Source organism: Aulonocara stuartgranti (assembly GCF_965226115.1).
Source record: "Aulonocara stuartgranti genome assembly, chromosome: 2".
Lineage (NCBI taxonomy): Eukaryota > Metazoa > Chordata > Actinopteri > Cichliformes > Cichlidae > Aulonocara > Aulonocara stuartgranti.
In genome coordinates this window covers 34,873,697-34,901,298 of record NC_138940.1, presented here as the reverse complement: position 1 = coordinate 34,901,298, position 27,602 = coordinate 34,873,697, and the positions used below count along the sequence as shown (strand labels likewise).

Below are 27,602 nucleotides of genomic sequence, written 5' to 3'. Positions count from 1 at the left end.
TGGAGACGATGGCACTGACAAAAAGACAGGAGGCCAGCATGGAGGTGGCAAAGCTGAAAACTGTAATTCTCAAAGAGCTGATGCAATTTTTTTGTAAAACCCCTAGAAATGAAAGCTGAAAGTCCAAACTTCAATTACATCTTGATTCAACCCAGCAGTGCTATTAATTAAACAGAGCAACAAAACAAAAACTGTCCAACAAATTATGGATTTAGCTGTATGGCAGAGGTTGGCTTGCTTTACAGTTGGCTTACACGCATGTTTTTCTTCTGAAAAACATGAGAATATTTTAATGCTTATTTTTGTTAAAAAGTACAGAGACACAGTGTCGAGGACGACTCACCAAGCCTGAGGACGGGGTGTTTTGACCGGCTTGGTGCTGTGCAGCCTTGATTCTGGCCTGCAGGTGAGCTGGAGGGTGGAAGTACTTGCACTTGTCTCGGCTGCAGCGGCCTTTAATATAGTCCATGCAGACAATGACCGAGTTCTCGTTGCAGTCCACCATGCCCGCCTCCAGGGGGTGAGCGTAGCGGCAGTCGTTCTCACCTCGCGTGCAGTTCCCGCGCTGGAATTCTCTGCAAACCTGGCGGGGCAGGTGGGAGCACCGATCAACAATCACCTTTCAGCGTTTTTCCACAAAACATAGAAACACAACAACTGCACGCTGGCTGCATACCTCCAGCTTGTCTGTGCGCACATGTTTTTGTGCGGAGGTGCCATTTCCCATGGCTGCTAGACCGGTAGGACTCCCGGGGACGAGCAGGGGAGTGCTGGGCAGCAGCTCAGGCATCAAACCCATCGCTGGGCCCATGTGGCTCAGATATGGACTGAATGCCATGCTGGGACTCGTTGCCAGAGAGGGTGTCACTGGGAATGTTGTCTGAAAGAAAGAGAACAAGAAAGAGACAATTTATGGCAGAGCTTTCAATAGGAGGCTTGAAGTGCTTGACTGCCAGCACTGCTTTTTACAGGAATAAGAACAATGCAGCTGCCTAAACAACTTCTACAAGCATGAAAAAAAAGCTGAGCAGGCAGAATACATAAAAGACTTTCAATGTCACTTGAGATTCTGCAAATTTTTCCTTGTACAGTAAGAAACTTTGGCTTTCAAACACTTTTTAAAAACAAAAAGGCTCTTTTTATTCCCTCTTTCATGTATGTAAGAGGACAGAAATAACCAGCATTGATAGAGTGAAATATTATTCTACTCCTTGTTGTCTGTTTAGCGCACATCTTGCACACGGCACGGTGTTTTGTTGACTGCATTACTGTAGAGTCATAGTTTAGGATGGGCTGCTCACTATGGGCTGCAGTTGTGTTCCAGGCAGCATGAACTGCATCTGCTGAGCCAACATGGCTGCCGCGGCCTTCTGCTGGATCAGGTTGTTCCTCCCATTGATTTCCAGCTGGGTTTTCAGGTGCGGAGGTGGGTGCAGGTATTTGCAGTTCTCGCGTGTGCAACGCCCCTGAAGAGGAGAGCGGAGACAGGAAGGATGAGCATAGAAGCTTTAAGCAGGCAACAAAAACTCACTCTCACTCAAAAAATAATTAAATAAATAAAAATCACCTCTTATCAGAGCAACCGATTCAAGTTTAGCAGAGGAGTCATCCATATAATCAAGTGTAATTTGTTACACTAAACATCAAGGATCTAGTGTGCTTTCAGAGGAGTCCTAATGACTATGCCTTATAAATTTTGGTGAATGAAGTACTAATGAAGCCCCAGAAGAGCTTCTGCTGCATAATTCATGAGAAAAATGCAACTGCTTTGTAAAAGAGTTCTGACGAATATTCAAAGGTGTTTTTTTTTTAAATTTCTCAGGATATAATCATTTCATTTTGTCATTAAGTCATTTTTTGAGGCAATGTGAAACGACAGGTGTTGTATTTGAGCCAGCTTTGGATTTTTCCACAGCAGAAAAATAAACTAAAGTGACAAGCGATAAAGCTGGAGGCTGATAACACATGCTTAACTCTCACCGTCCTCTATGATAGAGTCAGTATCTCCATCGGGAAGATATCAGCTCAAAAATAAAATAAAATAACCTATTTTCTGAAATAAGGGAAAAACATTGCAGTGCATGAGTGAAAAAGCAAAAGCAGTCATTACTGGAAAAAATAAACTCACAAGCCAAATTTGTACATTTTGACATAACAGAGGGAAAGAGATATGAGTCCCCCGGGGGTTGTGCCAGGAAGGGTATCCGGCGTAAAAATCTGCCAAATCAAACATGTGGAGCTACCTGCTGTGGTGAGCTCTTGTGACAAGGAAGCAGCCGAAAGTGGCTTTGATATAACAGATGAATTGATACAGAACAGCATCAGCCAAAAAAAAGCTGGTCTGCAAAGAATCATGATATCGTCAAGAAGCATTTCAACTATGAGTTAACTGTACATAGGCCTATAATTCATATATGCAGACTAGATTTATAAAGTAAAGTTGGGAACCAGTCCTTACTAATTATTAATTTCTGTTTGTGATTTTTCTTTTCTTTCTAATAATATATTAAAAAAATGTTTAAAAAAAGAAAAATCATAGATACGATAATCTACTGAACACAGAGATACATCCATCAGTACGTGAGCTTATGTAATAAGCATCTTTATTTGTAACTGATTTCCTATTCTTGAATTCTAGCCTTGGTTAAGAAAATAGCTGCAAAATTTGCTGTTGGGGTTTCTAGCAATGTAGGTCTGTAGAGAAGAGAGAGTTGTTTTATATCAGTCTTTTAGTAATAAGAACAAAGGGAAGTGAAAATACCATTTTTAAAGTGAGAGAAATGAAAAAATTCTTTCAAGGTAACAATGTTTCCAGCGATGTTGTGAACCATGTTATTGTAAATCAACCACGAACTGCCAGTCAAAAAGAACACTGTGTATAGATTTAAACTAAGTACACCTGACCACAGCACCTGAAAAGGCACAAACCTACCAGGGACAGAAACTGTTACCGGGAGGGTTGCTTTTGCCAAGCCTGTGCCATCACCAGAAGCAGTGTAGGTTACAAAAGCAAAGATCAGCCAGCACATAAAGAAAAAGCAGCCTGTTTTCCTGTGCAGAATCACCATCCAGTACTCTTTGCACTGGTTTTCACTGAAACTGCTGCAGTGGTACTTTAACAGATTGCTTTGTATAAGGAGTAAATAAGTCAAATAATGCATTGCTTTAAAACAAGCATTTACAATTGATAAGCTGATCTGAATGATCTAAAATCTGACAAGCACTTTGATTGATCTTCTTCATCTAAGTTGATTTAGCTTTAAGTAAACTTAAAAAGGCTTTATATTGGGTTAATTCTAATTCTATTTATTTAATTAAAATGCAGTTTAACGTAGTTCCACTACGGCACATGAAACCAATGTGCTGCACGATGGGTTTATAACTGTTGCTAATTCACGACCCTTGTCCCTTGTTGGGCTTTTACATTCACATTTTACAACATTCATAACATAAATCAACATATATAAAACCACAATAAACTATAAATACATAGTGTAAAATATAGTGTAGAAAAACAAAGAATTAATATAATTTCCAAAAGTATTAATAATTATAAAATTATAATATAGTTATTTAAAATGACTACAGCTCTGATTTACCACTAATCCACTCTTGACCTTTATGTTAAACATTATATATCTGTAAATGTGCTTCACACATTATAATCTTTTATGCTAATTGTCCAAATTTAGATGCGCAATGTGGTATTGCTTGTGATGCCTCTAGAAAGAATCTTTGAAGTCAGTCATTAAGGAAACATAAATGAATGAAACTCAATTCATTTCTTTACAATACTACAATGATGTCACAACTGGCTTTTTATCCATAATTTTCAGAGTGTGATTGGATATTTTCACAACTTTTCTTCTTTAATGTGCCATTTCTAATCAACAGAAATGAAAATTTCAGGGGCTTTATATTAAAACAAACATTTCCAAATATCACACAGCTCTGCATTATCATGGAATAGAAATTAAAAGATTATTAAATTGGATAAACATCGCAGGACACCGAAATGCCAGCTCCAGTTCTTTTTTTAAAAATCTGATCATCTAATGAGACTACAACTCAGCTGGTTCTAGCTACACTCTGTAATCAATGCCATGGATTTACAGATGCAACTGAGGATAATCTCATTACTGCACAATACGTGGATATTTTGAATTTATCATCTCAGAAAACTGGGAAAAATTAAAGTCATAAATTACCAGCGAATCTTATCCTGCATCAGCAGCTGTGGCCAAAACCCGTTTTGATCAGAAGTCATTCTTCATGCTCCTTTTTACTTGTCATTTCTGGCTTTTTGACAAACTCTAAATCAGATTTGGATCCATTTATCTAAAAGCAATCAATTTGGCCCAGAATGCCGTTAAAGCAGTGTCCTTGCTCCCTGGCAGACTGTGGGGAAGGTGAAGATGGTGCTGCAGGAACACTGCAGGTCAACGCACACTCAGAGGAGAAACTGCAGTCTTCATTAAACCCCTGGGCTGACAGCATCTGTCTGCTCCTGCAGATGAGTCGTTAACCCGCTAAACTACCTCCGCTGAGCCTCGGCAACATGCTCTGTCATCAAACCACACCCACAGAAAGTCCCTCGCATTAGGTGATCACGAGCAAACCAAGAGCACTAAAGCAGAGGACAATAATACAATCTGAAGACAAGCTGACGTCATGGTGCAGAGGCTCTGATTGTGATGGATAACATGCTGAGATGAGGGCACATAAAAAGGGTGTTAGCAGCAGGATAACTCTATAAAAATAGGGGGAAGCCGCAGTGTCTCTTCACCAGCATCCACTCACACAACCTCACACAGCAGACAAAAAAGCACGAGAGCACACAGCAACGCAGCCGCCTGAAAACCGGTCATGATGGTACACAGGCATATAAAAACACTCTCGCCTACACCGGAGCAAGCTTTGCGTCAGCGAGCTGTGTGTTTAGGGATGAGACTGTAATGAAGAGAGAGTCCCATGAGCACAGCATGCCTGCTCCAACTGAGAGGGAAAGAAAAGTATCTATTAATGAATCTAATGGTGCATTGACGTTATGCATTGCACGATCCAGACAGAAACACAAAGAAATAAAGAAAACTTTGATACAAAACCTTTATGAAAGCTGTGACATCTGGGTTAGAGAAAGAGGCCAATGAATAGCGGTGCTGAGGAGAGTACTAGGTCAGGAATCTCCTTTTGGTAGCCATGGCAACACACTACACAACACAGAGAAAGTCCCTGTTTGTACAGTAGTGTGCTGCTGATGCGCAGAGAGAAGAGAGAGCTAGTACGTCGATAAAAAAAAGATCACAGCGCAGCTCTACTCTGTGGCACACAATGACAGAACTGCACTGTAAACAATATTAACATGAAACACAACTGGTGCTTTCTTTCAGTTAAAGACGACCTGTTACGCTCATTTCCACCACTTTTTTTATTCTTGGACTCAGCTAGAGTGGCCTTTGCATTGGTTGCCAGTTCAACATAATCCATCTTCTGATTGGCTGCTCTTCATAAAGCAGGTTAGAACACCAGATAGGAGGAGCTGTCCCTCATGTGGCCCAACATAACAATATTAGGGATATCGCAGTGATACAAACACATATGTAATGCCAACATTGCGTTTCTTGCTAAGTCTGGTAAGACTGCAATAATACTGCTCTGTAACTGCAGAATAACCAGAGTACATGGAGACTTTTCTGCATTAATATCAAACATAAATACTATGCATTTTACTGATATAACTATGACATCGTTATTAGATTATGTTGGCAAATCCAACTGTTTAGAATATCAGTGTAGCATTCACAGTGGTATTTGGTAACATTGATGCGATGAGGGCCTGGTCTTACGTTTTTACTTACTTTGTTGTGTAAGTTCTCACTAACATCATGCAAATGAAAGAATAGAAACAGCTGGACATATCTACCACGAATGTCGTTACCCCCCGGGCCGGTCTTTTCAGCTGGTCTCAGGGTTTTGAGTAATTTTTAAGTTTAGGATCCTTGTTTGTTTTTGGAGGTACTCTCAGTTTGATCATTCCAGGGTTTTTTCATTCTTTATTTTGTTTATTGCTAAACTTTAATTTTCAGTCATTCCTTCGGATTGTAAGGAAACACTTCTGGTGATATTTTAATTCTAGTTTTGTAGTTTGTATTTATGATATTTTATTAGTCCCCTCGGTGTTTCAGTGTTGGCATTTCCCTGTTTCGCTGTTATTCATTTTCTGTTTTACTTTGGTGATCATCTCTTTCCTGTGTTAAACTTTTAGTTTAACTTCCCCTCCTGACCCATTGTCGTTGATTGTCTTCACCTGTGTGATCACTCTTGTGTTGTTACCCTCTTTCATTCAGCTCTCTTGTTACCTCAAGTGTATGAATAGTCCAATCCTTTACTTTAGTCTTTGTCTTGCTGTCTGTTGATCTTCCTTTGCAGTCACCATTGTGTACTCCTGCATGACTTTTTGACTTTGCTACTTTGTTTATGAGTTGTGTACTTCCCTTATTATCTCATGTATATAAATAGTCCGGTCCTTCTCCTTAGTCTATGTCCTGGTGACTCTTAATTTTCCTGCGTATTCACCATTGATTTCGATTTTGGTATATCAGCTTAAACAAATGGCTTTTGGTCTGCCTCCTGTTATCCTGCCTCAGTCCTCACCAGTCCTACAATCCAAATTCATAACAGTGAAGTGAAACCACACTCGTGATTGACAACTTATTAACTGATTAGGATACCTGGATAATCCTCCTTTGTGAAATTTAGAATGACCAAAATTTACAAAATGAAATTAATATTTTATTCAGTGTGGCCTGAAATGAGTGGCTGAGCCCATGAAATCCTCGGGAAATAAGGCCATTTTCCCAGAACTGTTCAACCATATATATGGCCACCTGGTGGCCGTCAAAAAGTTTAATGTCAGTTTAAGAAATTTCCTTACTGGCTTTGCTTTTCAGATCAGGAGGTAATGTCCATCTTTTATATTGGGTCTGATTGAACCATGAACCTTGGCTCAGACACATAAAAAGGGTGTTAGCAGCACCCAAATATTTTGGGGTATTGTTGGTTTTTTTGGACAAAAAAAATCGATTTCAAAGAAGAATTTGGCTTTTAAACTTGGAGATTTTCATGCGCTTCACATTAGGTTAGTTGACCACAAAGATTAGTTCCTAAATCTAAATCGCATAAAATGTTGTTAGCTGCAGTCCTTCGATGATGTCATTCAAAGGTGACACTGCTATTGAATCATCTTTAGGTTGAAAAGTAGCATGGTGGGTAGATGCAGTGCCTACATTAATCATTTGAGATGACAGCAGCACTTCAGTTAACAAGGTAAAAAGAACTAGGCGGTGGGTTCAGACCAACCAGACAGAGCTAATGGAGGAGCAACAGAGAATGACAGCGGTCGGCTTGGGCCGGCATGGAGATGCCAGATATGGGAGGGATGATGAGGAGGGAAGCCATTAGAAATGAAATTAACAAAGGAGGGAGGGGTGGGCGGGGAGCAGGAGGAAGGAGCGATGCTGTAGAGTGGCTCTGCCTGGGACAGTGCGTGACGCTTCCTTGTTTTTTCTAGTCAGTCGACTGAAAGCAACAACTGTCAGCTGAGCACAATCCCGAACAACAACGAAGACAGAAACACTGGCATAGAAAAGATGGTTTCACACTCTGTGGCGGCACTGCATGTTAAAACCATCTGATCTGACCTTCGTCACCAGCTTCAGCTCTCTCTCAGACTATCAACGTGACCCTGGAGCTTCAAACAGCCTCTTCTTCCTGTCAGTGAGACCAGTACAGGGCCAGGCTGTTGCTCGGTGCTAAAAACAGCCGTGCCACTCAGGAAGATCAAACTATCCAATGGGTATGCACTCCTGTGCTGTTGCTAGGCCCCCTCTCTCTTTCGCTCTCTCTCCTCTCCAACTCCCCCCTTCTCTGGAGGACATAACACAGAAAAATGGCTGAATAATAAATTCTAACTCAATAAACGAGGAGACAGCAGCTGCACTCAGACAGAAAGCCCCTTGTCCGAGTCTCACTTTTTCACTGAGGCAAAGCTGGTGGACAAACATGCATAGATCAACACGAATGCACGCGCACGAGTGGAGCAACAGTGTATTCTGGATTTTAGCATAATTGGCCATTGAGAGATGTAACTCCTCTAAAATGCACCACGTTTCAGACTGTTTTTACACAGCGTGCGAGCAGCGCTAGTGTTGTGATTCTGTGGTAGAGGAGCGAGAGGGGGTGAGGAAAGCAGCGACAGAGATGCTGGAGCAGTACAACCGACTAGCCCACATCAGAGGTGGTGGAGGAACAGAGAGCATCAGCTGAGCCGCTTTACGAGAAATTATGCCTCGTCCGAGCGGAAACAATAAATATCTGGAAAACCAGATGTCATTCCCTGGTTTATCTAGCTACAAATAAAGACAGAATCTGTATTTAGTTATTAAGACTCATGCCTGGTTATACCAGTTATACCATGGCCAAAAAAAATCTGGCTGAAAGGTTTATGACCCAGACAGTAACCAGACACATGTTTTTTCACCTCTAAATCAATATGGTAACATTAAACTATAAGTTTTTTTTTAAAAAAAGACAGTATTTTACATGGAGACAGTAAAACGGCTAATTAGCTAATGTGCCTATTTGGGGGGTGATATTTGAGGCAGCCAAATGATACATAGTAATTCATAATCAGAAATAATAATTTTAAAAAAACCTTTACTTTGTGATTTTCAGTTTAAAATATAAAGCTACTATCAAATGTCACCAGACATAACAGAGCTTTTATTGTGAAAATCACAGGCTACACCTAAAATTGAATGAAAGAGGTATAACGCCACATTATACGAAAAAATTCAGCTCTTGCTACTTTAAACTTTGATATTAGTTCAAGAAAAGCCAAAAAAGTATCCAAGTAAAAAAACCAAAAATCCAATAACACACAAACTGTTTTTTGTTTTTTGATATTAAAGCAAGAATTGCAACTATATTAAGATATATTAACCCTGACATCTGAGCCACAGAGGAAATCACTAGTGCAAGATTATAGTTTTGCAGCTGATGACAATTTCTATTAATTAAAACAATTCTGATATTAATACTGAATGATATTTTATAAATACACAGGTATAAAATTGCACAGCTATGATAAAAAGTGTAAATGCTGGGGTTTTTATTAAAAAACCATCTATCCTTCACAAACTACCACATCTTTCACAAGCAATTCAATGTGAAGACACCGCCTGACTGCACTACTGTCTGTTCATGCTACTCTGCTGCATGTGCTGAAAACACTAATAAGACTATTTCTAAATTACTCCAAGCATATTTTCTCTATTATGTTCTTTGGGAAAAAATTATCATAAAGTTATCATATAAAATGGAGCATGTAGGAAAAGGTAAATATGGTGTCTCTAATACATCTGTAATCGCTCAACATTAGCCAAGAAGCTGACAGACAGACAGACAGATATGCAGAATGTATCAGCTGGGCTCTAATCTATTACAGGTATGGAAATGATTGTCAGCAGTGCCTCTTTATCATACAGTAGACTATCTAAACTACAGGGTGTTTCACTATCACAGGTTTTTCCCGGCTTCCCAGGCCTTTTGGAGACTAACTAATGTTAAGTACAAATAGATAAGAAACTGAGCCAGTGTAACTTCACTTAACAGAATATTTTTGGCATTTGTGAAATAAAAATATATTATAGTCTTGAGTAAATGAAACTGCCACTCAGAATAACTGGTTAAAAATATTCTGTATCGCAGTCTCGGTGGTTTTCCTTTTTGGGGGAAAGGCCAAAATCCTTTTGGTGAGCCTGAATTTTCTTTCTTATATATATATATATACCTGAACAGGGTTTTTTTGTACCTCAAAATAGGCCTTTGGCCACAACTTGTCACAAACAGTGAAAGGAAAGAGTCTTTGTTACCTCACTTACATTAAGTTTATGCACTATGCTGTTATTTCCGGCAATTCGATAGACGAAAACGTACTTTACAGTTACTGGTAAGTAAATAACTCCCAACTTAAATAGCTCAAAAGAATTTTATTACAGTCTTGGTGATTTTCCCCTTAGGGGGAGGCCAGACGCTCTTTACAGGCAGTAAACCCCTAATGACGTGTTCTTATCTTAGCTAAATGGTGACAAAATAAAATATGTCATTTACAGCTGTTTTTCTCATGAATTAAAAAGGCCATTGTGGGACGTGAAAAGAACACACTTTTCCTTCATTATACAATTTTTTTTAAAAACTACAGAAAAATGTTACTAAGACTTGAAATAACACACATCCCTATACTTTCCAGGCCCAGAATCACAGAGATTTACACTATAAAGATAAAATTAGAATATATTGTTAAGTAAAGTTATGACCAACTGACATAGTTTAATAGGTTTAAGGGGTGGACCACGCAAATCCTAACGTATCGCTACGTGATGTGTTTTTCCTGCTAAAGACGAGCAAACTCATTTGAAACACTGCACAAAATCCTGGTTTGTGTGTACGTCAGGATGTGTTTATATGTCATTCAGCTATATAATACTTCACAGAGCCAAAAGCCATTGACTAGCTTGACATGAAGCACAATGAATGTGTGGAAACAAACAAGCTGTATTAGAGCAGCGTGTCTGTAGCACAGTTACCTTGAGCGAATCAAAGCAGGCGATGACTCGGCCGTTCTCCACATGGCAGCTCCGTGAGGGATGTGCAAACTTACACTCAGCGTCAGACCGCGAGCAGGTGCCTCTCTGAAACTCACGACACACTTCCAAGGTCAGCCATTTGGTGTCTCGTCCCATGGTCATGCTGACAGCCATCAGAGACGCTCGCAGACGCTGTGCAGCGGCAGTGGGCAAACTGACGGAAAACTGTCTGATGAGAGCAAGGGTGACTAATGGTGATTCAAGACAAAAAATCCCCCAGCACAACACAGAGGAAACAGAAGCAAAAATATTTTCGGTTTCTCCTCAGTGCAAATAGGCAGCAAGTCCTTTTGGTTGGTGTATTTTGGGGGATGTTTATTAGTTCTTCCTGGGAAAAGTGGCAGCTGAAGTCTCACTGCAGTGAGATATATAGAGGGGCTTGACTGTGAGCAGAGGCCAGCTCTGTCTCAAAAAAAAGGAAGAAAAAAAGGAAACTAATCTGAGGGCATCACTCTGGCATGTCGCTTGGATCGCAGAGTTGCCGAGTGTGTGCATTCACCTGTATCAGCCCGCTGTAAATCACCACTACATTCACGTCAACATGGCCAGGCTGGGGCATTCACTGTAGTTCTACTTTAGTTATATTTGGGCAGCCTGACAAGGAAACTAAAGATTTCTTTAGAGCAAAACAAAAAACAAGAACAAAACAAAAATAAAACAAAAAAAAAGACAGACAGTCTTACACGGAGATGTCCTTGTAATGATGAGACGAAGTGGCTGCTCAGCTCAGGGTATGCTGGGACTGCAGCTCAGCAATGTGGGATGGATGACTCTGTGGCTGTCAGGATAAAATACAGCCTCCATTCAAGGCCAGACACACACCGTCCCGCTGTAATCCAGCAGACTCGGCAGACGTACCCTCGCAGTAGGCACTTTGGAGTTCCACTTCCTCCTCTTACTTCAGTCTCTTTCTCATCCCTCCTTGTCCGTTTCCTATTCTTCTGCTGTCATCCTCCTCCTCCTCCTCCTCACTGACCTCTCTGCTGCATGTCCTTGCTTGCTGCCTTGCTGTGGATTGCAAAAACAGAGGAGCGTTAACAAAACACCAGCCTGTTGAGGAGAGAACGTGACTGTAGAGCTACAACCTGGTGTGGAGTTTGCTTAAACGGAGGGCGACGAGGATCACGAGGCAGGGAGGGTGGACGCGAAACAGCCAAAGAGGAGAAGACGAGGGCAAACAAATAGGGTAGCAGGGAGGGAGGCAGCGGTGAACAGGAAAGGGCAAGCTACAGTATGTCTTGATTAAGTGATATAAGAGAGGGAGAGAGAGGGAGAGGATGGAGGGAGGGAGATTGCAGGCAGTGGAGACGTCACTTTAACTCCGGTGAGCTCCATGGAGCAGAAAGTAATTGACTAACTTGACATGATTCACGCAGAAACACACAGCGGATAGAGGTGTCCTTGAAGTGGCACAGGTTGGCACGCTGGTCCACACAGATGAGTGCCAGACAGTTATTAATGCGAGGGGTAGAGACAGGAAAAGCAGAGCCAGGGCAGAGAGAGAAGGGGTAGTTCATCACAACTGCAGCTGCTGTGCTCAATGCAGAGCAGCAGCCAATCAGGCAGACTCTTACAAGCAGGCAGGGCACGTGACTAACCAATGACAGAGCAGTTTAAAGCTCAGCTCCTCCCTTCACACAGCCTGTCCTTGTTCCTCTCTGATTCCCCCACCCCTCCTCACTGGTACAAGCACAGTCATGGCAGTCATGGCTGAGCCACATGCTAATATCCACGCTGTACAAGAGCCCTGAGCTGAAACCAGACAGCTCAGTCTTCTCACAGATGTGGAGGAGTTATCCAAACTGTGCACTCTGCTGCAGCATGATGCAAGGATGATGCATGCAGCCTGTTGTGCTGCTCACTCTGAAGGAGCAGAGTGACGTGTCCAGACACTAAGTGAATACAGATACTGATCAGAGAGGTGACACATGCACACAGAAGAAACTAGCAGCTTCTCAAGGGAAGAGGAGGTCCAGACTGCATTTTGGGGGGGACTTTTTAAATTGTAAATTGAAGAGAAAGAAGACTATGCTGTTTAAAACCTGAGTGCATGTCCAATTAATTAAGAACAGAAGAGATGCAGGAAAGAAGGAGTGAAAAATAAAAAAACAAAACAGGGGAAGGAGGACAGGGCGTTGGAGCAGATATTATCAGTCCCTGCGTCTGACGGTGGCAGACACAGACGGAGGAAGCGACGGGGGGGGGCTAGAATGTGAGGGAACGAGTGTGTGTGTGTGTGTGTGTGTGTGTGTGTGTGTGTGTGTGTGTGTGTGTGTGTGTGTGTGTGTGTGAGCATGCAGATACACAGCCCAGAAGGAGAACACTGCAGCAGAGTGGGAGACGGAGGGATAAGGGGGAGGTGGGAACTGAATTGATACACCCACCTTCAAACACAAGAACAAAGACACATCCCAGCCAAAAAAAGAGGAATGAGAGATGAGCAGGTACAGCAATTGCTTTGCTTGCTTTAACCACTCTGCTTGTCTGTGCCTCTTCTCTCCTCTCAGCCTACCTATAGATCGATAGAAACTTTTCTCAGGGGCACAAGGCAAGCACCTCCTCCTCCTGCAGCTCTGCCTGTCCTTCATTCAGGTCCACATCAGTGTCAAACGCCTCTGCTTACGCACATCCTGACGATGCAGCTCAGCAATATGCAACACACATCATCAAAATGCTCCTCAGCAACACTCCTCGCGCTCGCCACACCAGACACCAAATGGCGCACAGTTGCCATTACAACCATTCTTGGAAAGCTGCATTGAAAAACTGGCTCTCCTCCAATGCCAGCCTAGTTTACACTGCACTGGGCAACTTTGAATATACACAGGAACAATTTTTTACTTCCTCATACAAGCTGCTGGGACTCTGCTTTCCTCAGTTTGCCTCTTGCCTCTATTGAGGCCTTTATGGATACAGCAAGACAAAGGAAACAGTTAAAAACAGAGAATTAAAGCCATGGAATAATGTGTAAGTGGGTTAAATGTGACATGGCCACTTGGGGGTGTTGGTTTGTTTGTTTTTTTTACAGCATGGTCATAAACAGACCAGTGAGCGCCTGAGTTAGCAGACCTGACATTTTGCAAGTGATAAAGTAACTTTTATTAATTAGTTACTTATAAGTGGGAGCTGCTCCTACATCACCGAGCATGTAAATGTAGCTAAATGGAAAAGAACAGATGACTTTTACTGCAACCTAAGAGTATCAAATTATTCAGAAGTACTCTGAATGAACTGACAATCCTTTCCTTTCCTAGTGGATATGTGTGATGCTCTTCTTGCACGCTAATACTGTGAGCTACATGCAAAATACTGCAAAATTCCCATATAACCCTAACAAACTAGTACATACTTTAACACTGTAGGTTAGTGCACGGCTGTGCATGTTAACTTACTAGGCACCACTGCCCAGTATCCTGGCAAAACATATGGTAGGGGACTATAGTAAGCAAACATGTACCTGCTCATTAATACTGTTGGAAATTTTAAAATCTCATCTTCATCAGAAACCACACATTTCTTTGCAGAAATTTCATGGCATTCATTCCAATAAGTGTTAAGCTACTTCTTTGTTGCCCTGTGATGGGTAGCTTTCTTGTAATAAGCTCCAACCACTTCACAGCCTTGAATTAGATAAGAAAGCTGGATGAATGGATGGATACTAGAGAGAGGACAAAAGGTGGATCAAGTCTGAAAAGTGAAGCTAATGTAAGAAGTGCCCGAAACCTGCATTATTTTTAATGGTCCATAGGGGACAACCTCTCTGGTTATAAAAAGACTTCTGGTTGTGTAGAAGCCTATGAGAAAAAAAGTGCTTGGCCAACTTGATCTATGTCCTCAGTAAACACTTTCCTATTGACTTTATTGAATAAAATTTTGAATTTAAAATCCATCTCATCACATGCAAGGTCCCGTTTTACCTCAAAGACCTCATAGTACCATATCACCCCAGTAGAGCTTTTCATTCTCAGACTCCAGGCTTACTTGTTCCTAGAGTACTTAAAAGTAGATTGGGAGGCAGAGCCTTCAGCTTTCAGATCCCTCTTTTGTGGAACCAGCTCCCAGTTTGGATTTGGGAGACATCCTCTCTACTTTTAAGATTAGGCTTAAAACTTTCCTTTGTGATAAAGCACATAGTCCCTCAGCTGACCCCGATCAGGTGACCTTGAATTCTCCCTTAGTTACACTGCAATAGGTCTAGGCTGCTGGGGGTTTCCCATGATGCACTGTTTCTTTTTCACTGACTATGTGTTAATAGAGCTCTTGTCATTTAATAATTAGTTATTATTAATCTTTGGCTCTCTTCCACAGCATGTCTTTTGTCCTGTCTTCCTGACCTCACCCCAACCGGTCATGGCCGAGGGCCGCCTCTCCCTGAGCTTGGTTCTTCCAGATGTTTCTTCCTGTTAAAAGGGAGTTTTTCCTTTCAACTATCGTCACTCATAGGAGGTCAACTGATTGTTGGGGTTTTCTCTGTATTTTGTAGGGTCTTTACCTTTTAATATAAAGTGCATTGAGGCGATTATTGTTGCTATATAAATAAAATCGAATTGAAAAACACTGAATTTATGAGCTGAACTGTAAATTATAATCACAACAACACACCTCAGCATCCGTTGGCCTGTTGCTGTTGGTAAACTGATGTCCTTTATGTAAAAAAAAGTAAAATAAATAAATAAATAAGACTGGTAGATGTTATGTATATGCTAAAAATGGGTCAAGCGTTATCCCACTGCAAGGTGGTTGCTAGGCAATGTGATGGCATCATAAGGTATTAAGCACAATTTATCTTTTGTATAGTAAACGTTATTGTGAAATAAAATGGATGGGGTATTTCTATGAGGTTTTACTGACGCGTAAATGCCAAATATCAGGTCATTTTAGCCTGTTGCTAGGAGGTTGTTAAGCAACATGATGATGACATAATATAGGACATAGCCAAGAACAGGGGCTGGCAATACATCTTCCCAAGAGGCCACATGACAAAGCTGAGATTCTCGTGGAGGGCCACACCTATAATTTGAATTTAATTCCGCTCAGTGTTAATTTTAGTTCTTTATAAGCTTATTGATGCGGCCCTCTACAACAGTGCCAGTTTCATATGTGGTTCCCTTAAGGAAAATCAATTGCCCATCCTTGGCTAAGAGCTTTCAGGGGCCTAAGATTTATCTGTTTTCTAAGTTTCGTTGCCCAACTCCTGATAGCGTAGAAAGACTTTGCAGACAAGGAAACAAACACACAGTCAGACAGACAGAGACTTTGTGTATTATAGTCAGATTATTAGAGTCGGAGAGGAGGATAATCCAGGACGCACCACGATCACTGGAATGAGCATGCACTGTAAGTGGTTTCTTTGTCAGACCCACACCTTTCCTCTTCATATATAGCTCTAAAACACCATGAAAACACTTGAAATGGTGTAAACTGGTCAACCAGGACTCATTAACATACTACTGCAGCTGAAAAACTGTAATCTCTGTTAAAAATAGTTCAGGCTAATAAGACATTGACATATCAACAGTCTCAATATGTTTTTAAACACAGTTTAAAATTGACATCTACTGCTAAGCTGCTTTGTTGCAAAACCCGACCTACCACAATAGATCTGACAGGAGGAGACCACAAGGCACACGAGTTGAACAAAAAGCCAGTGAGCACGGAATGAAGAAGCAGACAGAGTGAAAGGGTTGACTAAGAAAAAATGAAAGAGAAAGAATTTGGTTCTTACACTAAATGCTGATCAGGAAACGTGGGTGTGATACTGCATACTTTAGTTTTATTAATGTTAATTATCTGCTCAAACACCACAGATAACAAAGTGCTGTTCAGTGATTAAACATAATATATCCAGGAAAGGGTTTATAATGTGTATATTAAAATAATAATGTCTTAATGAAGTGTATATATGCACAATTACATTGACAAATAATCCCATTTGCAATGTTGACATACAATGACTTGCTGTTTAAAGACTAAAGCATGAATATCATGCTTATAAAAAGTAGGTTATGGCCATGCTGACACACCAAGAGCTGGAGGTAATCTACCTTAATTCTGGTTGACAGATAAACTGATTTTAACTAATGAAACTAACTTTCTTAAAATACACTTCCTTGATCCTCTGATTAATTAATGATTTCCAGATACTTTTTGTCTTCATCTTTTCACTCATGTTGTGACTAAAGTTCATTTGGATCAAGCAATTCTTTATAGGTCAATTCATAATCAACATTGGCTTTTTCACCATTGTGGGAATGTTGGATTCACTTATTTTGCTTGTTAGCAAGCAAAGAAACTGCGTGCAGGTGAACAAAGGAAAACAACTTCAACATTTTTAGACTTGTGAAAAGAGAAACTAAAGTCTTCTAAGCAGCTCTGCTGGGAATCTGCAAAAGCAGCAGGCACGTTTAAGCTTCTGCAGGTCTGCTAAGGCCCGTCAGAATAAGTGGCAAATAAGACTGCGTGAGTTTGTGGACACCACTGCAAGGTCACAAAGAGTCAAACAACATGATGATTAAGGGCTTTTTTAAGATAACTCTTAAGGGGGAAATCTAATACTATATCATCTGTAGTGGGAACCAGAACATTGACATCATTTTGCACTTTTGCTTAAAAAATATTGATCAATACAAAAAAAAAAGCTGCTGATTAGTTTTCTGGCAACAAATTACTTTTATTTATGTTTTCGGATGCGCATTTTAGACTTTTACATAAGATATGGGCTAGAGGATGAGCCCACTACAATGAGGACTACAGTCGTCAGTGTGTGGGGTCACCTGCGCAACCAGGGCTACAGAGACGAGCCACGATTACTTTCTGATTAGAAAACTGATGATCTGCATTCCTGCTTAGTTAAAGTCGAGCTGTACAAACGAGTGTACTTTTTTTTTTACATAAATAATCTCAGCTGATGTAGCACAAACAGGTGATTACAGGGATGCAGCACGGTGAATAAATACAGACTGCCCTAGTTATAACAGTGATTAAACCGCTGCCTGTCCTCCAGGTTTCTGCAGCGAGCAGAGGGGCTCAAGGAGTCAGCAGGTGGGGGTCAACACGTAGGTGGCTTACGGATGGGGGAGGACTGACGCTGGCTGCTGTTGACACCAGCGCACTGCGTCCGTCATCAAACAGGGTGCACCGACAGCGTAACCTTCACCGGAGCTCTGACGTCTGCATTATGTCTGGCCCGTGGGCCGGCTGTCACCTCGACAGGCACACTAGCAGGTAGCCTAATACCAATAAAAATGTAGGAGATACAGAAAAAACAATCCAGTGTTTCTTTTGCATAATGGAGCATTTTAGTGTTTTCCCCAGCGGTCCAATTTGAGTGGCTTAAAACTGACCTTTCTCTGCTGTTTGTGTTTATTTTCAGTCGTTAAAAGCTGAGTGTTACTGGTTAATGCTGCGTGTTGACAGAAACAACAATAGAATAATAAAAGCAGAGTGGGTGAACTTCCTACATCTTATATTAATGTTAGATTGAGCAAAAATGGCCTTTAACCAACCGGGGGAAGACCGTGTGGGATTTTTAAAACTGTACCCTGGAAAAAATGTTTTGGTTTCACACGAGAATCTCTGAGTTTCCTGTGGGAGTTTTTTTGTTTAATCTGGAGTTTCCTCATTCCCCCAAAGCCTGGTGATTTCTACTTCTAGAGGACACAGGTAGTTATGAAACAAAATACCAAAGCTGTGAAAGCACATCACTTATCTGCAGGTTACAACCCTGCAAACAGACAGCTTTTTTTATAGGAGTGCACACCAGGACAACATCAATGAGCAGGTGATTGATTAAAAAAAGTGAACAATCCATAAATCAGAATGAGAGCAAAAGCCAGCAGCCAGGAGAGAGAGAGACGGAGCAGAGTAATTAGGTTAAGTATCAGTAATCCCTTCAGCTCATTAAAGCGCCACAGCTTCCATTCAAGCAAACTTACAACAAACCTATTTCATCACTTAGGACAACACCGATCATATTAGTCAGAAGCATGCAGCTCAGCTCGTCCATTTCACGCCCTTCACCAGTTTTGAATGAGAGAAAAACTCTTAGTTCACTTCCTTGTGTGGCTGCTTTCGATTGGAAGTTTCACATCTTTGCAGCGAGATAATAAAAGTTATCTATTTTACAGCCGAGACAGTAAAAATATTGTGCATCCCTGACTCTGCAATCGCTGCTACAGTGTCGGTGAATGGTTTTATTTGTGCCATAAAAGATGGAGGGCTGTTAATGTGTGTCTGTGAGAGAGGGGAAAATGAAAACAGGTTATGTGGGAAATGCAGCTGTGTGCACTCCTGTGTGTGTGTCAGTTTATCTGTATTTATATTAAGTAAAGAAAAACTAGCTAGACTGGTACAGAGTCCACAGCCTGGAGGGAGTGTGAACTTGTCCTGACAGGCTGCACTGTTAGATGAGTCTGATATGATGGCAATACATACACTCACGCACGCACACGCACACACACAAGCACTGCATACAGTTTAGGCAGGGAAGTAGTGACAACACAGCGTCGCATGGTGGCTTGAGTGTCTGACCTCATACAGGACAAACAAGGACAAGGCTGGCCGCATGACAGCATAGATAGAAACCTGCAGGGTTTAATAGCTTTACAGTCGATATTACTGTAGAGAGGCTGACTCGGGGAGTAATTTAACACCGATTATTTTTAAAATATTTGGTGCAGTTCACTCTGGGGAGAACACAAAAAATAAATAAATAAAAATTGGACTTTAAATGTCCAATAAATTATAATTCTCCATACAAGCTAAAACGCTTTTCTCTGCACCACTTGTCTCCACACAGCGCATTGCACTCCTCTACCAGACATGCTCTTAAGCGTGCAAATACCTATAAACGTTATTACTACAATGCATAGGTGTAAAACGCGGCGATTTACGCACGCGTTTAGCAATAACCGAGGCAGCTTTCAGTGTCCACGCAACAGGCTGCAGTCAAACAGGGCACATTAAATGGCTGCAGCACGGGTTAAATACGAAACTCACAGTTATTACAAATGCGTCAGGCTGCGCCAGTCTCTGCGTGCTCTGCGCTCTCTTACCTGTCCAAGTGATCCGCCGGGCTCAGACGTCTCCTCCTAAAAACGTAACGTCGGCTGAAATGTTTGTTTGATCGTTGTTTTCTGTTTTTCTGCACAGACGGGGTGTAACGCACTCAGCATTGCCTTAAAGCGAGGAGAGAGAATTAGGGGAGGGAGAAGGAGAAAAAAGGAGGGGGACGCTTGCTGGGTGAAATAAAATAAATCTGAAGCGAGTAGAAAATTAAAAAAGCGTGTTGCCGCAGGGGAGTGAAAGGAAGAAGAAGAAGAAGAAGCGGGCTCTGTCTACAGGGCAGCTCAAATGCAAGTGAACACAACACAGAGAACAGATTTGTAAAAAAAAAAAAAATTCTGAGGGAGGGCAATGTGGAGAGGGAGGAGTTGGACGAGCGTGTGTGTGTGTGTGTGTGTGTGTGTGTGTGCGTGTGTCGCTTACTTGATAACATCATTAAGGGAAATCAGAGTCACGACTGAAGGGAGGCAGGTATGAAGGTGGACCGCCATAACATGTAGCAGGTAGATAAAGCAAGCTCTATACGTGCATGTAGGTGACATCATATACATTCAGGTTCAACGAAAGGCTTACCTGAACGATTCCCCAATATAATATAATATAATATAATATAATATAATACAATATAATATAATATAATATAATATAATATAATATAATATAATATAATATAATTTTAGTGTCTAATGCTTGTGCTACACTACTGTGCAAAAGTCTTGAGCCACTTAAAAAAAAAAATTTGCTAGAAGATGGGAAATACTGTGTTTACGGCCAAAAACTATTTTTCCCAATTCTGAGGAGTTTAGGAGTCAATATCTGGTGTGACCACCTTTATTCTTTAACACATCCTGAACTCTCTTAGGCAAGCTTTCTCCTAATTTCTTTAAGCAGTCTCTACAAATAGTTCTCCAGGCGTTTTGAAGGCTTATTCTTGGGGTGTTGGCTGTCTTGTCTTCTGTTCTCTGTCAAAATGATCTTACACTGCTTTAATAATGCTGAGGTTCGGGCTCTGAGTGGAGCTATCCATAATTTACATTGTTCTTTTGTGTGTTTCTATCCTTTGATTTTCATTCTAGTTCTTGTGTACTTTAGCCTTTGCTGGATTTCTTAAGGACATGACTGTCAAATACCATCTAAAAATTAAGTGGACAAACTACTATATTTATAAATATAGGTTTTGTTTTTAATATTTGGATGAAAAACCTTTACAGTCAAAGTCTGTCTGAAGTCTAGAACCCATGGACATCACCAGATGCTGTGTTCTGCCAGGCCTTGACTGCAGTCACCTTCAGTTGTTTTTCTGCATTCAGTTTTGTACTAAATAACTGAAAAGCTGCTCTGTTGGGTTGAGATCAGGTGACTGACTTGGCCTTTGAAGAATATCCCATTTGTTTGCCTCTTAAGTTGCTTTTGCTTTGGGTCATTATCCATTTGCACTGTGATCATTTTTGCAGCATTTAGCTGAGCCCTGGAGTACACTTCACAACTTAAAGCTGCTTCTATCAGCAGTCACATCATCAGTAAATATCATTGACAGGCTTTGACTAGCAGCCATACGTTCCCATACCATAATATCACCTCCACCATGTTTGACATGTGATATGCCACGCTTCAGATCGCAAGCTGTTTCTCCCCTTTTCCGTGTGTATATATATATATATATATAAAAATCTTTTTTCTGAAGTGTGAAGGATCTTTTACATGTTTTTTCTTCTTGTGGCAAAGTCTAATCTGACCTTCCTGGATTTGATTGTTACTGGTAGTTTTCACCTTGCTGTAAATAATCTGTATTTACATTCTTGATTGTTGACCTTCACAATGATATGCCTCCTCGAGAGTGTTCTTGACTTTTTAGATGTTAGAGTTGTTTTTCTTAACTATAGAAATAACTTTAGTTTTCTTCTGTGGTCTTTTCAGGCTTTTTGGTGTCGCCGATCTGGTCAGTACATTCATTGTTTTTAACAATTCACCAGATTGTTTATTCGGTGACTCCTAAAGTTTATGCCATCTCTCTGATAGATTTATTTTGATGATGACCTCTCTCTCTTTGGGCCTCCTTTTCAAAAATATAAAGCTTTAAAGTATAAATTTAACACTTTGAATCGAGTTACATGCCTTGCCTGACCATGAAACTACTTATCAGAAGCCTCTGAAAATGGGGGGCTGTTTATAAAAACGACTGTGGTATAGTACAGAGGCTACCATAGCAATAGTGAAGTGATACCATGTTTTTAATACACTTTTAAAAAAGTGTGTTAAAATGTTAGTTCCTTAAAAATACCTAAAATGATTTGTTGTTTAGCCTAATTATCTGCAAGTGTGCTCATTTTGAGTTAAACTAGCATTCAAACAAGGTACACTGGAGTAATATACGCCTGCTTATCAGGATTTTAGATTCCTGTCAACAACCTTATACATTTCTAAAAGTTACTAGTATTAAATCAAAGAGTAGCCAATAACTTTTCACAATCTGGTAAACTCCAAATAATAATTTTCCATTTGCTGTGCTAAACATTTATTTAATATTTTATACACATCAAATTTTCCGAGGTGCTTTTAATGATGATCTTAATACTACCCAACCGAATTCAAGAAAAAGCTATTACCTCCGTGAGTATCAGGAAGTTGCTGTTTCATTAAGGTTGCTTCAGCGCTCCCTGCTGGTTTTTCAAAGGTCTGCACGTGCAACACAAAAGCGTGCACTCTTTTGTGTTGCATTTGCAGACAAAAGGATATCAGCGAGGAAAAAGGAGACATCTCCATTTGGGAAGAACAGAAGAGCAATTCAGCAGATGCAACAGCATTTGTTTTATATTAAAAACAAAAAGCAAAACAGACACATTCAGTAATTGTACAACTTTAGCAGCTAATGTTATACATTGAGGTATCTAAAAAAAACTCCATTCTCATTTTCTGTTACTAAAAAGACACTTGAGATCACAGGTACATTTCGAAATGTACACACCGCAGACCAGACAATGATTTGGCAAACATATAGATTATTAATCACAAGAAACAGTGTTTGTTTTCTTAAATAGAAAAACATATTAAAGTGTACCTTTGCAACAAAGAGGAATAAAACAACAATTTGTTGTTTTAGCTACATTATATTAGGAGTTCAGGTAGGTTCAATATGTAGTGTTGAAGGTTAAGTACCATCACTGAGACCGATATAGCTTGCCTTTCTGTGAGTCCATGTGGGAAAGAAATATAATCAATATAAATAATGTGTCGTTTAAGACTGTTCAATAGGACATCTGTGGAAGGTATATGCTAAAAATAACTTGGATATATGAAAACAGACAAGGCAGAAGTTGGCACACTTAGCATTAAGACACCCCACTGCTCGTACCCATCGCTACCACTGTTCCACATTGTCTAAATAGTCCTCTAAAGTGCTATTCTCATCCAGATCCCACCAGTCTGGGAGTGGCACTTCAGACGCCACGCTGTCCTCAGCAGGCTTTTCTCTCCGCCGCTCCTCGGTTACAACAGAGCGGCTGTTGGTGGAACGCGGCGTTTCTGTGGGCTTCAGCTGCCTCCCTTGGTTTGTTCTGAGCCCACCACGGAGCCGCCTCCTCTCCTGTTGTCGCCTCTCCCTGGCCTGCCTGCGCTCCTGCTGCCTCGCCAACTGGAAACGCTGCAGGAAAAGGTCGCGGGCGTACTCGTATAGCTCTACGTCCCATCGGTTCAGCTGGCGGATTCTGCGCTGCGTCTCTGGAGGTACCTCCACGCTGGAGGCGCGTGTGCCGTTGAGCTGCGTGAAGGGCGCGATGAACTCCAAGTTGAAGGTGCGCTCGAACAGGTACTGGGTCTTACGCTGGTACTCGGTCAGTCCAAAGAAGGCCATGCCCCGCAGGTTGCGTTTGGCGCTCTCCAAAAGCACTGCCCAGCGCTCCTCCTCGCTCATGGTGGAAACGTTGTAGCAGCCAACCAGGCTGAGGTCAGCCAGCATGCGGGTCTGCCGGTTGTTGGCTAGGTTGTAGGGACAGTCCATGAACTCCTGCAGGGAGCAGCCTGACCAGTCATCTCCTGAATAGCAGCTTGGCAGCTCTGACAGCGTTGGTGAACGTCCATCACACACGTGTAATGAGGCCTTCCACGTGGCGCCGCGCTGTACGTGACGCCACTCACTCAAGTAGCGTGATACAGGGTCTCTTAAGATGGTGATATAATAATAGTTCCTGCTGGAGAGAAACAGACACAATTAGATCAGTAATAAAGTTGTAACTAACAATGTTCTGATTTTTTATTTCATTTAGAGCTGAAGTATTTGATTTTACTTTCGTTCATACAGTTTTTCCTGGCTCACAGTGGGTTTGTATACAGTTTAATCAATGGGTGTGTGTTACCTTTACTGAACGGAAGTCTGTGCATTTTCCTGCTGTTTTATGGCTATTATGATCTAAAGTTGAACACTGACAGTATCAGAGTTTTCCTTCAGTGGAAGGTCTAAACCCGTTTGGTTGGTGCCAAAAAACTTTATCAAAACAAAACAAAAAAACTGCTTCATAATGTTTGGAGAAGGTGAGAGTGGTGAGCAGTAAAGAAGATGCTGATAAATGCAAGAAACCATCTTTAAACCTAAAGCGACCATTTATGACCCCGTTATATTTTACACAGGATACTTCTGTATTGTCTCTATGCGCTTCTATCATACCGGTGCTGTTTCCTTTATCAATGAGAGATATTTTAAAATGTTCTACTGTAATTTAGTTGTGGTTTTTAAACTTTCTTTGAGTTTTGGCATCACAGTCTCACCAGATCTTTTTGCCATACTTGGCTGGTTTATAGGGGATGAGTTACCTCAAACTCCACCTGCCTCTAAAGCTGCTAAATGTTCATTCACACAGGTCAGTACAAGGGATATATTCACAATACATATAAGATTTGAGTAGAAATGCAAACATTAGCCACTTTTCCCTAGAAAGCAGGAAGTTTGTCCATGGCGTGCCCGTCTGTTCTGTTTGTACTTCAGGATATTTCTGAATCTAAATCTATTAGTCTTGTTTCGCTGCAAAACATTACAACACAGGGATTAGAAGTGGAAAACTAAAATAAAATCAAAGCACATAATTGACCCCTGGCAACTTTCCATTATCCCTGCCACACCAGTGAATTAGTTCCTTTAAAAACAACTCATGCATCGCTTCTCAGTCACCTTGAAGTTGAAATGCATCATGCTCAGCAAACATACTGACCCGTCTTTCTGTTTTTTACATTTCCATGTACTGCAGCACCATGCACTTTGCATACCTGGAATGTACGAGCAATCATGGCTAAACATAGAACAATTACAACAAATTGCTGTGGCATTACAAAGGTTTTCCTGCATACATAATTAATTTTTTTAAGTGGTGTTTAATTTACTCAAACTTTAAATACACTTTTGTTGGGATTGTTGTAAAGCAAACTATGTTTTTGTGCGATAAACACTTTCCCAGAACTTTTGGACCAAGCAACTCCCACACCACTTGCCACAGAAATACTGTTAAATGCCAAAATGACCAGCTTTATTGTGCAATTGTACTTATATACATTTTGACAAATATGTTATCGTTTTGACTTATTTGTTTTTCGCCAAAAAGGAAAGATAATACTAATTAATGTCATTGGATGGTCTGTTCAAAGCTAAAGTGGAGAGACTAAATGATAGAGTGGAAGAAGAAATTTTTATCTAAAAACATCCTTTTCAACTTGCCAGTAAACCCACAATTTTCCCTCTACAGCAATCATTTTACCAACGAATCATAGGAAAATCCAGCCCCTTACTAACGAGGTCTTCCTCATCATTAATATGGTCATGAATATTTGCATATTAATAATCAAGGAACTGACCTCTCAGCCCATTGTTTATTCAGTGGACTAGGTTCAGTTATTGTGTAAATGTATTGTTTATAAGGTTGGGGAAACCTGCAGTAAAGTGAGACTGAAGGAGCCACTTGGATATGTGACAAAACATTTCTCCCAATGAAAACGCTACGTCCAGATGAAAAGAATCAACCTTTTGGGACAGTGTAAAAAATATCAGCTCTGTATTTACTTGGTACCATATCGATAAGAAGCTTTGCACTGTGCCACAGCACTAGCCTTCACCATATGTTGGAAAATCTCCCCCCAAAACCCATAAACCCATTTTGAATCAGAAAACCTTGCATTAGGAGTTTTTTTTCCTCTTGGATATTGACCATTTAGGATTACTTGTATAGTAATCTCACTATTATAGTGAATAAACAACTAGACTGTGCAATTGGTGGAAAAACTGGACTATAGTGAATGAATACGTTTTTTTCCTGCATACAATCACGAGCTCTGATTTAAAAAGTGTTAAAAAGTTTTTCCAACTATTTTTAAGTGTTGTTTAATTTACTCAAGCAAAAAACAATCTTTTGTTTACAAAGCTGACAGGAAAATGCGCAATTATCTTAAATAAAGCAACAGACAAGCTTAATTACGAAGTGATTACCCCATTAAGACTGGGGGGAAACCTCTGATGAAAGGCACCAGACCCACTGAGCCCCCCTTTTTTTACCAACCTGGGCAGACTCCTCGGAGCCTCTCGGGAGTCCATGCGTGATGGGACACAGCTAGTCAGCTCAGTCCAGTCTGCGTGGAGGCCGCAGCTCCATCCGGTGGAGAAACGGGAGAAGAGCCAGGTTTCCTTTTTACCTGGACGGAAACAGGTACACTTCTTCTGACCTGCGTGACACTCGCAGGGTCTCTCTAGCTGGATATTTCTCACCAGATGTCGCCCAAAGGTCGTCCCCCCTGTCTTCTGAATGTGCAGAAACACTATGACATCGTCCCCTTTGATATTGAAGTCTACGACGCGATTTAAGTCTTCTTTGGTGAAGTTAAAACGAGGGACAAACCGGGCCATAGCGCCGTCTTCCGCAATGTACGGATCCTTCTGAAACCCGTCCGGGAGTTCGCTGTCCCCTACCCGGGTCCCAGTCGCTTTGCCGCTGTTAAACCAGGATCCCAGCCGGTGCAGCGCCTGGCACTCAGACCTGCTCGGGCACACATACTGGACCATAATTACGCCAAAGAGCATAACCATGAGCAGGACGATCAGAAGCCTATGGTGGCTGCTGCTGCTGGATTTCTCATCCATCTTCCAGGGACGGACAGCAGACCATCACTCTGGCAGTCTGGACTCCGGTCTCAGACGGGGGAGGATCTCGGGGAGCAGCGTGTGTGTGTCCGACGGATGAAGCCAAAACAACAACAATGAGTCTGTTAGGCAGCCAGAGAGTCAGGAAATCAAAACACGACGAGCTCAGCGTTTCCCCGGAATATAAGCAACGCCCAGCGCGGCTCTCCGTTAAAGCCGCCGTGTGGTCCTTTCGTGAGTTTCCATCGGCCCCATAAAGCCAACAGTTCCCTGAACACAGCCCACCGCGTCCGGCGCGGCCATCGATTCTTGACCTTTCTACCCAGCAGCCTCCGCGCTCAGTGTGGCAAGAACAATTACGTCATCCAGCAACGTCCCAATCAAGAGCCACGACAGGGTCTGCGCCTCTTCCTGACCATGGAAAGCATTATGAGCACTGTTCCCTCTAAGCTGCGTGACACGGTCTACGCACAAAGAATTCCAACCTGAATTCAAATTAAAATATAGTGTGAGTCAGTGAGTGACCGGTGACTGGCGGCTCCAGCCAATGACAAGATTCACATTTGTATATCAGTTTTCAGTTTTATTTGTCATATGCAAGTTAGCACAGGGTCAACATTGCAATGAAATATGTTTGAGGAGCAGCAGTCACTCAGCAGCATGATACAGTAGAATAAAATAAAATAAAATAATAAAAAAATAGAAAAATAGTAAGGAGC

The 27,602-nt window shown here is 41.3% G+C and overlaps 2 protein-coding genes across 7 annotated transcripts in view; both read right to left on the bottom strand.

The window, feature by feature from the left end:
• mbnl3 (muscleblind-like splicing regulator 3) overlaps positions 1-20,072 on the bottom strand; it is a 29,699-nt gene extending 9,627 nt beyond the window's left edge. For 2 of the 5 annotated variants that reach the window (XM_082553277.1, XM_082553281.1), the window contains exons 1-5: positions 19,760-20,072; positions 10,647-11,714; positions 1,302-1,466; positions 677-880; positions 344-583 (exon numbers count right to left, since the gene is read on the bottom strand). In XM_082553277.1, coding sequence (XP_082409403.1) covers positions 344-583; positions 677-880; positions 1,302-1,466; positions 10,647-10,820 — 783 coding nt within the window. In that variant the 5' untranslated portion in view covers positions 10,821-11,714; positions 19,760-20,072. Of the gene's footprint in view, positions 1-343; positions 584-676; positions 881-1,301; positions 1,467-10,646; positions 11,715-11,791; positions 12,414-19,759 lie in introns of those variants that run through there. The other 3 variants (XM_082553278.1, XM_082553279.1, XM_082553280.1) reach the window with 3 other exon arrangements.
• A 2,492-nt stretch (positions 20,073-22,564) lies between these two features.
• Positions 22,565-27,370, bottom strand: hs6st2 (heparan sulfate 6-O-sulfotransferase 2). Of its 2 annotated transcripts, none has more exons than XM_082548710.1 (2): positions 26,306-27,370; positions 22,565-23,953 (listed from the first exon to the last, which is right to left on the bottom strand). In XM_082548710.1, exons 1-2 carry the CDS (start codon positions 26,881-26,883, stop codon positions 23,128-23,130), a joined length of 1,404 nt encoding a protein of 467 aa, XP_082404836.1. In that variant the 5' UTR covers positions 26,884-27,370; the 3' UTR covers positions 22,565-23,127. The 2 variants fall into 2 exon arrangements, with proteins under 2 accessions (XP_082404836.1, XP_082404835.1); XM_082548709.1 differs by having other exon boundaries at positions 22,565-23,956; positions 26,306-27,368.
• Between the last annotated feature and the right edge of the window lie 232 nt (positions 27,371-27,602).

Excerpts from the sequence above, each read along its gene's own strand:
- hs6st2 (XM_082548709.1), bottom strand. The coding sequence starts at position 26,883 with ATGGATGAGAAATCCAGCAGCAGCAGCCACCATAGGCTTCTGATCGTC. Across the intron at positions 23,957-26,305 it reads GCTCCGAGGAGTCTGCCCAG|CAGGAACTATTATTATATCA; the intron begins GTTGGTAAAAAA and ends GTTTCTCTCCAG.